A 16,262-nucleotide genomic window follows, 5' to 3' on the forward strand; every position below is an offset into this window, starting at 1 on the left:
TGTTGGGGGTTAAAATGGACACCATTATGTCTGGGCATTGCATTATGTCTTGGCTGGAATTTCAAAGGCTGCTTCTCAAAAGCTTGGAATACTGTTCCGAACCAGAAAACTATACACACCTCAGCAACTTTTAATGCTTTATAAAGCTCAGATTATACCTTCTTTTTAGTATAGTTCTCATGTATGGAGCTACGCCTACGCTACGCCTACGCTGGATTTCATCCAGCAGTTTCAGGGTATCACTTGTATCCTTGATAGTCTGGAACATCGAAGAAAAGTTGGGTATTTGTCTTTCTTTTATAGATATTTTTTCGGAAAGTATACCTGGAACTTCACTGTTTGAAAAATCTTCCATTTGGAGAACTGCGTTTATATGAAATAAACTTCCTGAGAACGTTTTTCCGAACGGATTCAATCTCCAGCGATTCAAATCCAATGTGAATCACTGTTTTCGCACAGGCACCGCTGTTAGAGCGCCTTGATGATTTTTCTGTAGTGCTTGTGTTTAGCTCTGATGAAAAAAGTCATCTCCATTTTTCATCAACATTTGTATAGGTTATAGGTTTTCGAGATACTTTCTAACAATGATTCTGGTTAATCTTCATCCACCACACTTTCTTACGGACTTCTTACCGCATTCTTGTAGCCTTTGATAGTTTCCTTTCTTGATGCCACCATGCTACTTCTGCAACAATAGGTGCCTAGAAAATTATTTCACAAAATCATTGAGTTGTGAAGGAATAAAATTCTTCCACCGTTTCTTATTTTGCATCCATCGAAATGTTTACTCTATCACCAACTTTTTTTTTTTCAGGATAGAGGTCAAAAAATTGTTATCAAGCTGAAAACACACACCCATTCCCATCCAGATTCACCCTCTAGAAACGTAGTGGGTGAAATAGTTGGTAGCGCCAAACCAGAAAAAATAGTTTTAGTCTCTGGTCACATCGACAGTTGGGATGTAGGAGTTGGTGCAATGGACGATGGAGGTGGTGCCTTCATCTCCTGGTATGCTCTGAACGTTCTAAAATCTCTCGGTTTAAGGGCGAGAAGAACAATAAGGTAAGTGTGGATAAAACAGACTGTTATCTTTGAGCGATATTTCTGAAAAAAAACCCTTCTGTATTTTTTATCCTTATATATTCCTTTTTCAAATATACTATTCCATCAGCTAAGTAGGTAACAATTTAATAAGTACGTGTCGAGATGTTGAAATAACGGTTTGGTGTTGGGATTATAGTCAAGTAAAAATAAAAACAACAGTAAAAATTAATTGGCGCGTCGGGGCGACTTCATTGATTCCAGTGGCGCATTTGCTTTTTTAGCTGCAGGAAAACCCGGAAAAACCTGCAGCATCACATCATCTGAAGATCTTGATCTTCCAATGTTCTCTCTCTTATAAAACAAAATGTAGGGTATCTCCAGAGGCTCCAATAGATTCAATGTATCGCCAGAACACTTCGTGACACGACTATCGTCAAACTTAAACCAGTCCGATTCGTCTTTGACCATGGCGTAATAATGACCAAATTCAACGCCAGAACCACAGTTAACAATGCCTGTATGAATATTATAATAGTGGTCTGCTAGATTGAAATGTTCATGTATTTCGAACCTTCCAAAGAGTTTCTTGCTCCCGTCAGAGGTGGAGTCATGTTCGAAGATCATCAGTGTTATTATTAGATTGACTGGTGTCTCAGCTATACTTGTTTCCTCATAACAATTACTTGTTTGACAATACAGTCGATCATCACCTGTTAAAAATTCCATTTTCAGATGATTTAACAATAAGCTTTGCACGGACTGGTTATTAGTCATATTAGGAAAAGCTAGATGAAGTTCCAGAAATTCACATAAGTTTTTGTTGCCTCTTGAACACTTACTACAAAGTAAACAAGTGAGGATTTTTCCAGCAAAAGATTTACAAACACAAGATGGACTGTACGGAATAATTCAATCCAGAGCAGTCAGGAGTATTGATTTTGCTATTGTTTTGCTTACGAACAGTATTCAACAAGGCCCTCAAGAATTCGAAACAATCCTCTTGTTGTCCTAACGAGTATCTAGTGGACTTCAAAGATTTCAGGAAATCGGTTGGAGGGAAAGATGATACATTCTCACGAAACTGCAGCTGCATGAACAGGTGTTTGAGTTTGATGAATAAGTAGGAAACATTCCCGTTCTCGTTCATCATTAAAACCTCGTTCTTGAAATTCTTCGTCATGAACAACACTTGTAAAATGCTATTCATGTAGCAAGTGTGTCCTGAATTATCCAATCCAATTTTCTTCTCTAGATTTTCAGGATAACTCTCTACTGATTCGTAAGGAAGAACACGTTTCACAGAATCTCCATAGGAACCATTTCTCAAGCGTCGATCGATCCTTCCAAGTGAAGAAGGGTTTCGTAGAGGGATCGATTCGGCTCTTGCTTCATGAAGCTTTTCCACTGAAAGGGAACCAGAACTACGAGGACTGCAACTCATATTTGGGGGGCAAAAATGACCTGAGTCCACTGACCGCACTGAAAAAGAAGAAGGTGGATCAATCACTTGTGAATTAACCTTGACAGGAGACTGATGAATATCCACATATCTCGGCTTGTTTCGAAGAGATTTCAGTTCCATACTGAAACTAGGGCAATGCATGATCTCATCAAAATTATGTGAAGGAGGAATAGTTTCAAGGACCGAAGTAGCATTGCCACGTTGAATATTGATACTAATTCTTTCTATCAAAAAAGAGGTAGAACGGTGATCTTTCGCTGCTTATCCTATTCTCCTTCCGAGTTCATCAACGAATAACAAAAACTCCGGGCCATAAACACCAAAAGTTTCAACCGCTACTGGATGGAACAGATAGTTGTTACCAAGTTTTTGGAATTTTTTTCTTTTCAATTTCTCGCCAGACAATGCTGCAGTTCCAGCAGACTTCGAACTTTCGGCTAGATGGGAAGCCGCGATCGTGTCAACGCAAGTGAAATCCCATACCACAAGTTTACCCTATTTCCATAGTATGAGAAACATACCATCTGGTCGTTTGCCATCATCTCGACTGGTACCTAAGGGTTTCAGAATTGCAGGAACATCCGCTGACAATATAGCTCGTTTTAATATGTCGTTCACTTGGTGATGTCGAGATGTATGTCCTGTACTTCTCCTGCAACTCAAACCATGTGTACCTTAAGTAGGTACTTCTAATTCATTGATTCAGATTATATATGCCTAACAAGAATCCAGATGTTTCTGTGAGAAACATAATGTTGGAATAAGGGTGGCGTCCCACAAAGATCAGTTCTGAATTTTTAAATTTTTTCTTTTACATAAATTATATAACTGATTTAGGTATTTCTGGTAACTTAATATTGTTTGCTGGTACTACAATACAAAACTGATACTACAAAAACAAAATGTCATGTGACAGTTATATGTTATCATTGAACGTAACTAAAACAACTTTGATGATATTTGTTCTGAACTCAAATCGAATAATATTTAAGAATCAACTGACCCCAAGCAGAGAGCCTCAAACTTCTGGACACTCGGCAGTTAGCTGCCACAATATACTTTTTATGGCCACTACTGCCTGCTTTTCATTTATAGAATGATAGGTACCATATGGAACTATATGTTCCATATTATCCAGTCAGATTCTGTGACAAACCAAGCCCTAAATTGGATTTTGAAACCTCACGAATCAGTAGAGAGTTGTCCTGAAAAACCTGATAAAATTGGATTAGATAATTTAGGAAACACTTGCTACATGAATAGCATTTTACAAGTGTTGTTCATGACGAAGAATTTCAAGAACGAGGTTTTCATAATGAACGAGAACGAGAATGTTCCCTACTTATTCACCAAACTCAAACACCTGTTCATGCAACTGCAGTTTCGTAGGAATGTATCATCTTTCCCTTCAACTAGTTTCCTGGAGTCTTTGAAGTCCACTAGATACTCGTTAGGACAACAAGGGGTTCTTGTTGAATACTCTTCGTGAGCAAAACAATAGCAGAATCAATACTCCTGACCGTTCTGGATTGAATGATTCCGTACAGTCTATCTAGACTTGTGTTTGTAAATATTTTGCTGAAAAAATCTTCACTTGTTTACTTTTCAGTAAAATGAATTTCTGGAACTTCAACTAGCGTTTCCTAATTTGATTAATAACCAGTCCGTGCAAAGCTTAATGTTAAATCATCTAAAAATGGAACTTTTAACAGGTGATGATCGACTGTATTGCTGAACATGCGCCAAACTAACTGACTTTTATATAAAAAAAAGTATAGCTGAGGCACCTGTCAATCTAATAATAGCACTGATGATCTTCAAACATGACTCAACCTCTGACGGAAGCAAGAAACTCTTTGGAAGGTTCGAAATAGATGAACATTTCAATCTAGCAGACCACTATTATAATATTCATGCAGTCGTTGTTCACTGTGGTTCTGGCGTTGAATTTGGTCATTATTACGCCTTGGTCAAGGACGAAACGGACTAGTTTAAGTTTGATGATAGTCGTGTCACGAAGTGTTCTGGCGAAGCATTGAATCTATTGGAGCCTCTGGAGACACCCTACATTTTGTTTTATAAAAGAGAGGACATTGGTAGATCAAGACCTTCAGATGATGTGGTGCTGTTTTTCCGTGTTTCTCTGCAGCTAAAAAAGTAAATGCACCACTGGAATCAATGAAGTTGCCTCGGAGCGCCAATTAGTTTTTGTTGTTGTTTTATAATTTCATGATTTGTATTTTGGAAGTATTAAATATAAAAGTATTTGTTTCGAATGTATTTTTCTTTCGTGTAATTCAAGATTCCCACATTTTTTGTATTAAGATGGAGAGTTAGAAAGCCAAACACTTCATTTCCCAAAAATTAACCTCTCCTAAAAATATAACCCTTTCAATTTGAACAACTAATAAGAATGAATAACAGAATTCTCCACAATAATAAGTGTACACATTGTATAATGCTGGAGTTATCTAAGGAATTGACTATTGGAAATAAATTAAAGTCGGATTCTTAGAAAAATGTCGATTCCATTGAAAGATTTTATATCTGCTTTCAGATCTGTTCTCTGGACAGCAGAAGAACCAGGATTAATAGGAGCTCAGGCTTACAATAAAGCACATGCAAGTGAGCTGAAGGACCACATCTTCGTCATGGAATCAGATGAGGGAACATTTACACCCCTTGGTATTGAGTACAACGCTGGGCCGAAAGGAGGCTGCATTATACAGGAAATTTTGAAGTGAGTAAAGGTATAATCGAAGAATGTAAACTTTCACGGCCGTAGGTAACTATATATACTAATAAATGGTCCATCCAGAGTAGTAGTTTGTTTTTGCACATTGAATTTTTTTCTACAACCCTACGATCATGTGATAAGGCCAATCTGTCTTTGTACACACTCATTCATCTTACTAGCTATATTTTTCACCCATTTCAGGTTGTTGTCTTCGATCAACACCACTCAATCATCCTATGCAGATGCAGTTGGTTCTGACATCACAATTTGGGCTGGTCAAATACCTGGTGGAAGTCTTCTCAATGACAATGACAAGTATTTTTACTACCACCACTCTGCCGCGGATACCATGGATGTGTTGGACCCAGACAGTCTGGATAAGGCAACCGCTCTTTGGGCTTCCGTAGCCTTTATCATTGCTGATCTCAAAGATGAGTTTCCCAGAGATTTCAAGAAGGACACTTTGAATGATTCAGTATTGCTGAAAAAACTGAAAAACTCCAGCCAGCAGAGACCAAGAAGTCCATTATAGAGTGGAATTTTGAAATAAAACAACAAGTATTACTTGGCGTAATTTTATGTATATTTTTCAAACATATATGTAATATTTTATTTGAATATTATATTTGTTTTATATATTTTCTGGTTTTCCATTACGGGGTTAACCTTTACGTAGCGAAGAAATTTATTTTATTCATTTTACAATATTGTGGCACATGAGGTTGTTTGGGGTAATTCTCGACTTTACTCATTTCCACCATTTCAAACAGACTTAATTTTTTTCCAAGCTCAAACGCCCCTATTGTTATTCAATAATTATGAAGCTTCATCGATGAAGAAATATATATTCAGTTTAATCAAATTTTTAAAATCGATACGTACTTCAAATAAACAATTCACAATTGAATGAAAATATTATTTTTATATTTTGAGATTTTACTCGTCTTTTTGCAATTCGCTTTAAAATTCAATGCAGGCAATATTTCGCTGTTTTTTTTTTCACAAATTTATAGACATATATGAACAACTAACGCCCGCCCCGGCTCCGCACGGGTACAATGCTGATAGTGAATATACTACAGAATGTCTTTATATACAACGTTCACAGATTTTTTGTCATGACTGACAAAAAAATATATGAACCTTGTTACTTAAAAAAAACATGTTGTTTAGAGGTTACTATTGAAAGAGCGATATATAATTGACCCGGTACCGCCGCAACAGCTATGTCCCTGCATTTCAAATCTGTAATATCTTCGAAAATATTCATTCTAATAACTTGTTGCAAGGGGCCATATTGATAACATTATGGACAGATAAGATAAAGGATATATGAAAAACAATTTGCCTTTTTCCCCTGCGGCTGGCATCTTATTAGGAATATTGAAAAATCCTTTTTTATTGCACATCTGGAACATGAAACAAACCTACATACAAAATTCCAGCCTCCGAAAATTTAGCGGTACGGAGAAACAGATGAAAAAGTAACTTTCAAATGTAAACGCTCCCCTTTTACCCCCACGCGGGGCACCTCAGTTGGAATGTTCGAAAATTATTTCTATCTAAGACCGAAAAAGCACCTATACAGGGTGTAACATAAGTACATTAAAAATTCAAGTGACGTATTCCTGAGACAATTTTAAGAAAAAAAGTCTATATGAACTTGTGTCCGAAAATGCTTCGTTTCGGAGATACGGGGTGTTGAAATTGAATTTTTTTGTTCGCTTTTTGAAAATAACTCTTGCAAAAAATAAGTTATTTGCACGAAATTCGGTACCCGGGGTTTTTTTGATGTGGGAAATCATAATTTCGTATTAATTTTCATGTAACATTTAGAGGACGTCGCGTACGCTGTCATTATTTATTTCAAATTGCCTAAACTTTTTTGACAGTAAGCTTTTGGTACTTTTCATGAAAAAACCTAATTCCCACACCTTTTCTAAGTAAAAGAGGTACACTTCCTCAACAACGCTGGAGTTGATCGTTTTCGAGATATTTACAATTTTCTATATCGATGCATATTACTTTATAGCTAAATTTGATTTCAATAATTTTTGTCACTCTCGGCTCTAAATTAAGTTATTTAAATCGAGTAGGCTATGAAAGTTTATTTATAAAAATAGAAGTTCGCTGTCACATTTTTAACTATTAATTGACAAATTTACAGTTCAGAGTTCATAAAGTGATTTTTTGGTACCATGCCCGAATTTACGAATGCTGAAATGGCTAATATGGTTTTTGCATACGGCTTGGCTGACGGAAATTCAAGCCAGGCACATCTATCAGGAAAGGTATCCCCAACGCGTGACTCCTTTGCGCAGCGACATTTGCGAATCTTTTCCGGCGACTTTCCGAATCTGGAAGCTTTGAAACAAATGCTGCAGTAGGACGGCCACGGACTACAAGAACTGTCGAATTGGAGGAGGCGGTTCTCGAAGAAATTAGTGAACATCCAGAGACAAGTACAAGAAAAATTTGTCAAACTTTAAATGTGAGTCACATGACAGTTTACAGAATTTTAAAGGAACAGCAATTATATCCTTATCATATTCAGCGTGTCCAGACACTTACGCTACGTGATTTCCAACCACGTATCGAATTTGCTCAATGGCTTCAAAGAAAAGTCGAACAATATCCCCAAATTTTATCGAAAATCCTCTTCATAGATGAGGTTAATTTTTCAAGAAATGGTATCATGAACTTCCATAACAACCACATCTGGGCGGAAGATAACCCACATGCGATAACGCAAACTCATTTCCAATACAGATTCTCTTTCAATGTATGGGTAGGCATAATTGGGGATTATTTAATTGGACCCTATATTCTCCCCTTACGTTTGAATGGAGATGCTTACCTACATTTTTTGGAACACGAGTTTCCCCAACTTATGGAAGATGTTCCCATTGGTCTCCGAAATCACCCTAGGTTTATGCACGATGGAGCTCCTGCTCATTTTAGTGTGATAGCTAGAAATTTTTCAGACGTAGCATATCCTCAACGATAGATAGGAAGAGGAGGCACTGAGCATTGGCCCCCGAGGTCACCGGACCTCAATCCCGTCGATTTTTTCTTTTGGGGACACCTTAAATCACTAGTTTATGCTAGCCTCATTGAAAGCGAGGGAATGTTGAGGGATCTCATCATAGCTTGCTGCGAAACGATGAGAAACACTCTGGGCATTTTTCAACGGGTGCGGAATTCTTTGATGAGGAGAGCAGAAGCTTGTATTACTGTTGGGGGTCGTCAGTGTTGTGATAGTTGTTTCGTTCAATTTTTATATGTTTATTTTCCTAATTAACAACATAGTACTTCTCCGAATTGTTTTTTTTCACAAACTCTGAAATATACCACTTTCTAATTGAATAATTGAACCTGACATTTTTTTTTAATTTGGAATGAATAAGCAGTTCAATAATGCTCAGGTTAGAAAAAGTCTGTACGGGTATACTGCGTATAAAGTTTGATGAAAATATGACAAAAACCCATGATACTATAACCATAAAGATAAACCCACGCGCATCGTATCTTCTATCTCTCTTCCTCCTCTGACGTAAGCGCGTGACAAAACGAGCGATCGAGAATGGCGAATCGCGCTGTGAAATGTGGTGAGATGTGAATGCTGTCGCTGTGTTTAGGTTCCTTGCGTGTTTCTGTGTATCAAATACACGTCAAATATTCGAAAACAAAACAATGAACAATGGTTTACTGTGCAGTTACCGGTTGTACAAATAACAATAACAAAAAAACTAAAAACAATTCAACCAGCTACCGATACTTTACCTTTCCAACTGCTAAGGAAGTCTGCAATTTATGGGTACAGAAATGCTACCAAAAACATAATTTTAAAATTAAGAATGCAAGAATATGTTCTGATCATTTTACGGATGATGATTTTTGTGAAAAAGAAAAACTTTTACAACTACCAAGAAACAAATGGAAATTGGGAAAGAATGCTGTGCCTTCACTTAACCTAGCCAAATCTCTAAAGGCCAAAACCACAAAACAGATAGACCGAGAGGAAAGAACGAAAAAAAGGGATTTAATTAAAAATATTCATAACTTGTAAGTATTTTTGGCACTGATTAATATTAAAGAATGCATTTATAAAGTAGTTAGAGGGTTAGTTTTAAGGCAAGTTCAATAGTCCAAAACAACTTACGTAAATTTTAAATTTATAGGCAAAAAAAGCATGATTTGACATTAACAAATATTGGTGAAGGCTCAGGTGAAGTACTTGGTGAGCTTGGTGAGGCATTATTAATCAGTAGTACAGGTTTAGGAGAGTTAGAAACAGAAACTACAAGTAGAGATATTTCGACACAAACAATGAGGTAAATACCTACAAATAATAAATAAATAAAATATTACATGCCTGCTAATTTTAATAAACATTATAATGACATTTTTAGTTCACTAGAAGTAGAAGATTCTGAACTTTTGAATCATCTTCAGAAAGAAAACTTTGACCTAAAAGAGCAGTTGCAATCTTTCAAAACAATATTCACAGATGGACAGCTTCGTAAATTAAAAAGTAGAAAGCAAATTCATTGGACTGTTGATGACATAACTTCGGCAATATCTTTGTATTCCGCTGGACCAAGAGCATATCGCCTTTTAAAGAAAAGGGGCTACCCTTTACCAGCAATTTCAACTTTAAGAAGGTGGTCGGGTAAAATAAATATACAACCAGGTTAGTTATTTAACAAGGTTTAATTTTGGTAGATTATCTAATAATCAAAGTTTTAGTAAAAGATTATTACATATTGTACTTACCTTTATTTTATCTGCAGGTATTCTAAACATAGTATTAAGTTTAATGAAATCGCAAAATACAGTTTTAACCAAAATGGAAAGATGCTGTATTTTACTCTTCGATGAAATGAAAATACAAAGTACTTATGAATATGACAAAAAAAATGATATGACTATGGCTCCAGCAAAATATGCGCAAGTTGTTATGGCACGTGGGATATTCGGGAACTGGAAGCAGCCAATATTTTACAACTATGATTGTAAAATGACAAAAAACTTGATTTTCAAGATTATCACAAAGTTGGAGAATATTGGGTACCCTGTCTATGCCCTTAACTGTGACCTGGGTGGAAGTAACAGGGCTCTTTGGAATGCTCTGAATATTTCTGAAGGAAACACCAGTTTCAAGAATCCAGCTAACGACAAAGACATTCACATATTTGCAGACGCCCCACATATGATTAAACTTTTAAGGAATCATTTACTTGACAGTGGATATCTTTTAAACGGAAAAATTATCAATTCCAAACCAGTTGTAGACTTATTGCAAAATACTAAAAATTTGGACTTGAATATTGCCCATAAGCTTAACGCAGATTTATTAACTGTAAAAGGTAACTACCATTTAAAATTAATATTTTGTTTGTGTATATCATGAGGTCATGAACTTATTATATTATAATTCCAATTGATTTTTAGGTGCTCAAAGGCAGAAAGTAAAATATGCTTCTAAGTTGTTTTCGCATACAATTTCAAAAGCGATGTCTAGATTGGGTATGCTGAGCATTTACAAAACAGAAAATAACTGGCTTGAGTGCTCTAACTTTTTTAAAATTGTCAATGACTGGTTTGACGTTTTTAACTCGCAAATACCACATGCAGATTCACGAAATCGAGTTAAAGGTAAAAATAACAATATTCTATTCTAATCTACTTATTTAATACATTTTAAAATCAATATTCTAGGGTATGGTCTGGCTTTACAAGAACAAAACAAAATTTTGGAAAAAATGAAAAATATGGTTAAAGATATGAGAAAGATTGGGTCAAATACTTTACTACCGTTTCAGAAGGGGATTATTATAAGTATAGAATCCTTGCAAAAGCTTTTTTTTGACCTCAAAGAAGAATTTGGTGTCAAATATTTATTGACGTACCGGCTTAACCAGGACCCACTTGAAGGATTTTTTTCTATTATGAGAGCAATTGGTGGTCTGCATGACCACCCAAATGCCCTACAATTCAAATATCGGCTAAGAAATTATTTGGTGGGCAGAAATGATAATGTAATATCTAAATCCGCAAATATTGAAGAGGAACTTGACATTGTAACTAACCAACCAACCACTTCTGCAAATATTGTAAATGAGGCCAAGAACTCAGTAATGCAGCAGGTATTAAGAGGATTTCATTTCATTTATTAAATTTGGTTTCATTTTCATTTATTTTCTTTCTTTAAAAGTAATTTTGAATAAAAAATTGTACTTTTAGGCTCTTACCGGAGAAATGCTTAGTGCTTTAGATTTATCTGAAGACGATGAAAATGAGAAGGAAATATTTGAAAAAAATATACTCGATACAAAGGAAGAGTTAAGGTGGGACGGATTGGAAAATTTGGCAGGTTTTATCGCATTTAAGTTGAGAAACAAAGAAAAACCTGGTTCTATCCCCGATTCCAATGAGCTTTCTTTTTCCTGGGTCAACCATTTAACAGAAGGTGGATTACAGAAACCTAGTGAAGAGTTTTTATCCAAATGTAATGAGCTAGACCATATATTCACCAAATATAATGGAGAATCTTTGAAAATTGAAAAAAATTATCTTGTAAATTTAAATAAATTAGCGGAAAGTGTCCAGTTAAGCAATGCAGCAAAAAATTTATTTTTTAGGTGCAAAATGTTTTTTAGAATAAGAATTTTGAACAGAAATATTAAAGAAATATCTAGTATGAGAAAACGCAAAATGACCAAAATTGTAAATTAATTAAATTAAATTATATTCTTAGACTAGACCATTCACTTGTAAAATTTACTTTGTGTAAAATTGAGATATTCCCATTGATAAATAAATAAACATTTAAAAAAATATTGTGTATTTGTGTCGTTTATATAATATTATGTTGATGTCTTCCCATTTTAAAATGTGTTGTACTAACTTTATACACGATTTATTCTGCTACCGTAAAAGCGTGCCAAAAAATTAAAATTTGCCTCTGTAAAGCAATTTAAATTATATAGACTGATTTTTCCATTATTACATTCAATCTCATAAAATTACCGGTTACAAAATAGTTACAATGTTGTAAAAATCGTCGAAATTAATCCAAATTGCATATAAAATCCATGCTTCGCTGAGGCGTACTAATGCATTTTGTCACGCGATGACGTCGTGCGCGCAGAGGTCCAATTCTCGTCGCCCAATTGATCATATCTTTATGGTTATAGTATCATGACAAAAACCTACCATGTTTTGAAAAATTTCAACAATCTGTATTTCGAAAACGAATCATTCTTCGTTGAACATTTTATGGGAAAAAGTTGTTTATTTTGAGGAGATCCATGCATACTTAGTTTTGGTAATGTTCTCAGCAACTTCACTTAGCGCCCTAGTAGCTAAGTAATATGCATCGATATAGACAATTGTAAATATCTCGAAAACGATCACCTCCAGCGTTGTTGAGGAGGTGTACCTCTTTTACTTGGAAAAGGTGTGGGCATAAGTTTTTTTCATGAAAAGTACCAAAAGTTCACTGTCAAAAAAGTTAAGGCAATTTGAAATAAATAATGACAGCGTACGCGACGCCCTCTAGATGTTACATGAAAATTAATACGAAATTATGATTTCCCATTTTCAAAAAGCGAAAAACAATTCAATTTCAACACCCCGTATCTCCGAAACGAAGCATTTTCGGACACAAGTTCATATAGACTTTTTTTCTTAAAATTGTCTCAGGAATACGTCACTTGAATATTTTAACGTACTTATGTTACACCCTGTATACCAAATTTTAGCTTCCTAGGACTTAAAGGTTCAGAGAAACAGAGATGAACGAGTATGTGTTAAGTGAGTGACTTTTGCTAATATTGCTATCTAATATCTAATGTCTATATTAACGTAAACTATTTAGAAATTATTAGGAAAATTTGACGGTTTTGTAATAACCATTTTTTTACCTGGTCAATGAATTCTAGCGAAACGAAAAACAATTACTTGATTCCGTCGGTGGATAGTCGCTTGGTTAACAAAAGTAATTAGTTATAATCATTCAATCCCATCATGCCGCGCAAAGAGTCGCACGTTGAAAGTGAGACCTTGTTAATCCTTAGCTATCACAAGTTTTGAGTTTTGAGGGTTGTCGTTCGTAGGGGGCGACAGCTCAATGAAAAGTTTATTTTTTAAAAGCAGAATCAAACGCTTTGATTCAACCAACTCCAGTATTTTGTATTTACACAGTCCGACGCGTGATAGGAATCGCTTGTTGAAATGCAAGACTTGGTAATCCTCAGATCGGACAAGTTTAGAATTTTGAGGGTTGTCGTTCATGAGAGGACAACAGCTAGTTATTGGAATTATTGGAAAAAAAATGTTATCAGTAAAATAAAATGTTTTATTTTAAAGATTTCAAAAAATAATATTTTATATGAGTTTACATTGAGCTACACTGTTACTGAGTGGATCGGTTGAATATCTCTCAAATGAAAAAACATGTGAGTCCCCTGTTAGTTCAATTATTATTAGTAGACGTTTACCAAAAATGTGTTAAAAATCGACGGGGGCTAGCAATAATAAATATCTCCGCTCAACACAGTTTATAATAACACTGAAGTCTATATTACGGATGTCATATATTTCAGCTAATATGTTATATTTCACGTACAAAGTGATAATGATAGAGATTGACGATCAATTCCACTATTTATTTTTGACGACGTTACCTCAACAAAGGCCAACAAAATTTTGGAAAATCCCAAAGCATAATGGCTTAATTGCTATACAAAATTCATCGAGGTATTTGAAAGCTGTCTCAAGTGGAGAAACAAACCCCCCCATGAGCAGGTTAGCAAGTTCGCGCTCAAATGATGATTCACCAAAATCAGAGGCGAAAAAGCCCTAAGGCATCATCAGGTGTAGCTGACATGCAAAAACCTTTATATGAGAAGGTTGTCGCGGGTATCAAGGTGGGAATCTTGCACCTTGACTATCCGACTACCTCATTAATGATGAAACAGCAGAGCATATACTTTGTGCCTGCCCCGCTGGGGACCGAATCAGGTTTTTAGAGTTCGACAGAGCCGTATTCTTACCATCCGACCTGAAAGACCACTCACTATACAAACTAATCGGCTTCGTTGAGAAGCTGGGTTTATTTGGTCGAGAGTGAATAAGTGTGAGCCACAATAAACTCTTGCGGGTCGCGGTGGGGGTCGAATAGACCCACTCACTTTAGACCTAACCTAACCTAACCTAGTTTTTATACTTGATAATGGGATAAAACCTGAAATCGGTCGTAAAAATAAAATAAGTTGTGGAAATTTGTCAAAAGTGTTTTCATTCATTTCATCAAATAGTTTCTTGCTTGTAACATTTGATTATGATTATAAAATTCAACTTATCAACCATGGTGGAGAACATAATATTTCATAAGTGTTCAAAAATGTATATTTTACTTTTCTTTTCGTGTGTATGTATTAATTGGCTTCTCAAGGAGACTGTGGAAGAATTAGCTGCATAGTCTAATGATTTCATTAGATATGTTTGTAGAGAAAAATCACTTTGTATCACTTTATATATTATTAAATAAATTATTATTATTATTATTATATTATTATGATATCGTTGTTCTTCAATCCAAGTATATGCTTGTATGTCATTTCGAAAGAAGAATTACCATCCTCTACTACATCAGAGAGCAAAGTCAGAAGCCAAACTTAGTGAAATGCTTGACTTTTAAGTTATTATTGTTTGGATTTCATTTGAGAAAGCTTATATTCTTGATGAATTTCCGAAAACAAAGTTAGGTAGAATTGCGGTTTTGTTTTCCAGTCTTTCAGAGTTCACTGTTCGTCAATCTCTATCCCTTTAGATAATATAGACAAACAATGCAGTCTAACAATTAAACAACTAATTAACAATGAAATCTATAATTCACGAAAATACTTCATTGGAATTTTCTAGAGAACTGTCTATTCGCATGGTTGTGTCACATCAAAGTAATACTGTCCTATCAATCTCGTTCGTTGAAAAAACTATAATCACACAAAACAAATGTGTTCTACTCCTAATAACAACGAAAATATGTTTCCATTTGAATCCATCAAAAAAAGTTCAGTGTCTCTAGAAACCATCCAATGAAAAATCACAACGAACATTTTTTTCTAACAAATATATATATGATATTCATGAATATTATAAATGAATATTATTAAAATAATACTTTTTTCCAATTTTTGGCCAATCCATCCCCACTTTTGAATTGCTTGAATTGTATACCTAATGCTGTCAATATCAGTCTTTACTCATAGCTTCCTCTATCTTGTAATTGAATTTCTATATTGAAATTATTTTTAACATGAATAAGAGTTGAGTTGAAAAACAGCTTTAGCTGACAATTCGCGTCTTCAACTGATGTTAATACAAATAACATATCCTGTATCTCTTGTGACGAATAAAGTCGACTGTTATTATTATTATCATCATCATATTGAATATTCCAAAAGAAGCACTTTTGAAAACATATCATATCTTCCTTATCAAAAAAAAAACCGATTCGATTTGTGTTTTTTACAGAAAATGGATGTTAACCGTATTGCAGTTTTGTTAATTGTGGAGTAAATTTCTCATAATAAAGTGTTATTTACTTGGGATTATTAATAATTAGGTAGCTAGTTTTTCATATAAAATCAGCCAAATCTAACACAAGTTACAAATTCCAGGTACCTATATTTGATCATATTTGAAAATAATGAATTATTAGATATTTTATGAAGTGAATTTTGTAGAAAAACACACATTCAATATAGTGCTACTCCGAGGAAAAAATGTCTGAAATGATGCATTTTCAAAATTATGAAAGTTTATGCAGGTTGCGTTGAATCTCATTTGGCAACTGTGTTGTAATTTACAAAAATAATCAAAAAAGTGAAATTACCTTACACGGCCGAAATTTTGCACATGGGCAACAAATACCATTTCAAAAAATATGTTCAATTGTATTCCTCCAAATCTTGAGAGATACGAGTACACACACTTTATGATTTAAAAAAA

At 34.8% G+C, this 16,262-nt stretch overlaps 1 protein-coding gene across 1 annotated transcript in view; it reads left to right on the top strand.

The window, feature by feature from the left end:
• Positions 1–5,881, top strand: part of LOC111514434 (carboxypeptidase Q) — a 30,180-nt gene extending 24,299 nt beyond the window's left edge. The window contains exons 5-7 of the mRNA XM_074177302.1: positions 815–1,062; positions 5,064–5,246; positions 5,445–5,881. Coding sequence (XP_074033403.1) covers positions 815–1,062; positions 5,064–5,246; positions 5,445–5,775 — 762 coding nt within the window. The 3' untranslated portion in view covers positions 5,776–5,881. The remainder of the gene's footprint in view (positions 1–814; positions 1,063–5,063; positions 5,247–5,444) is intronic.
• Positions 5,882–16,262: the final 10,381 nt, after the last annotated feature.

This window comes from Leptinotarsa decemlineata, unplaced genomic scaffold (genome assembly GCF_025532065.1).
Source record: "Leptinotarsa decemlineata unplaced genomic scaffold, Ldec_3_MD MMD2_tig00002974_RagTag_RagTag, whole genome shotgun sequence".
Lineage (NCBI taxonomy): Eukaryota > Metazoa > Arthropoda > Insecta > Coleoptera > Chrysomelidae > Leptinotarsa > Leptinotarsa decemlineata.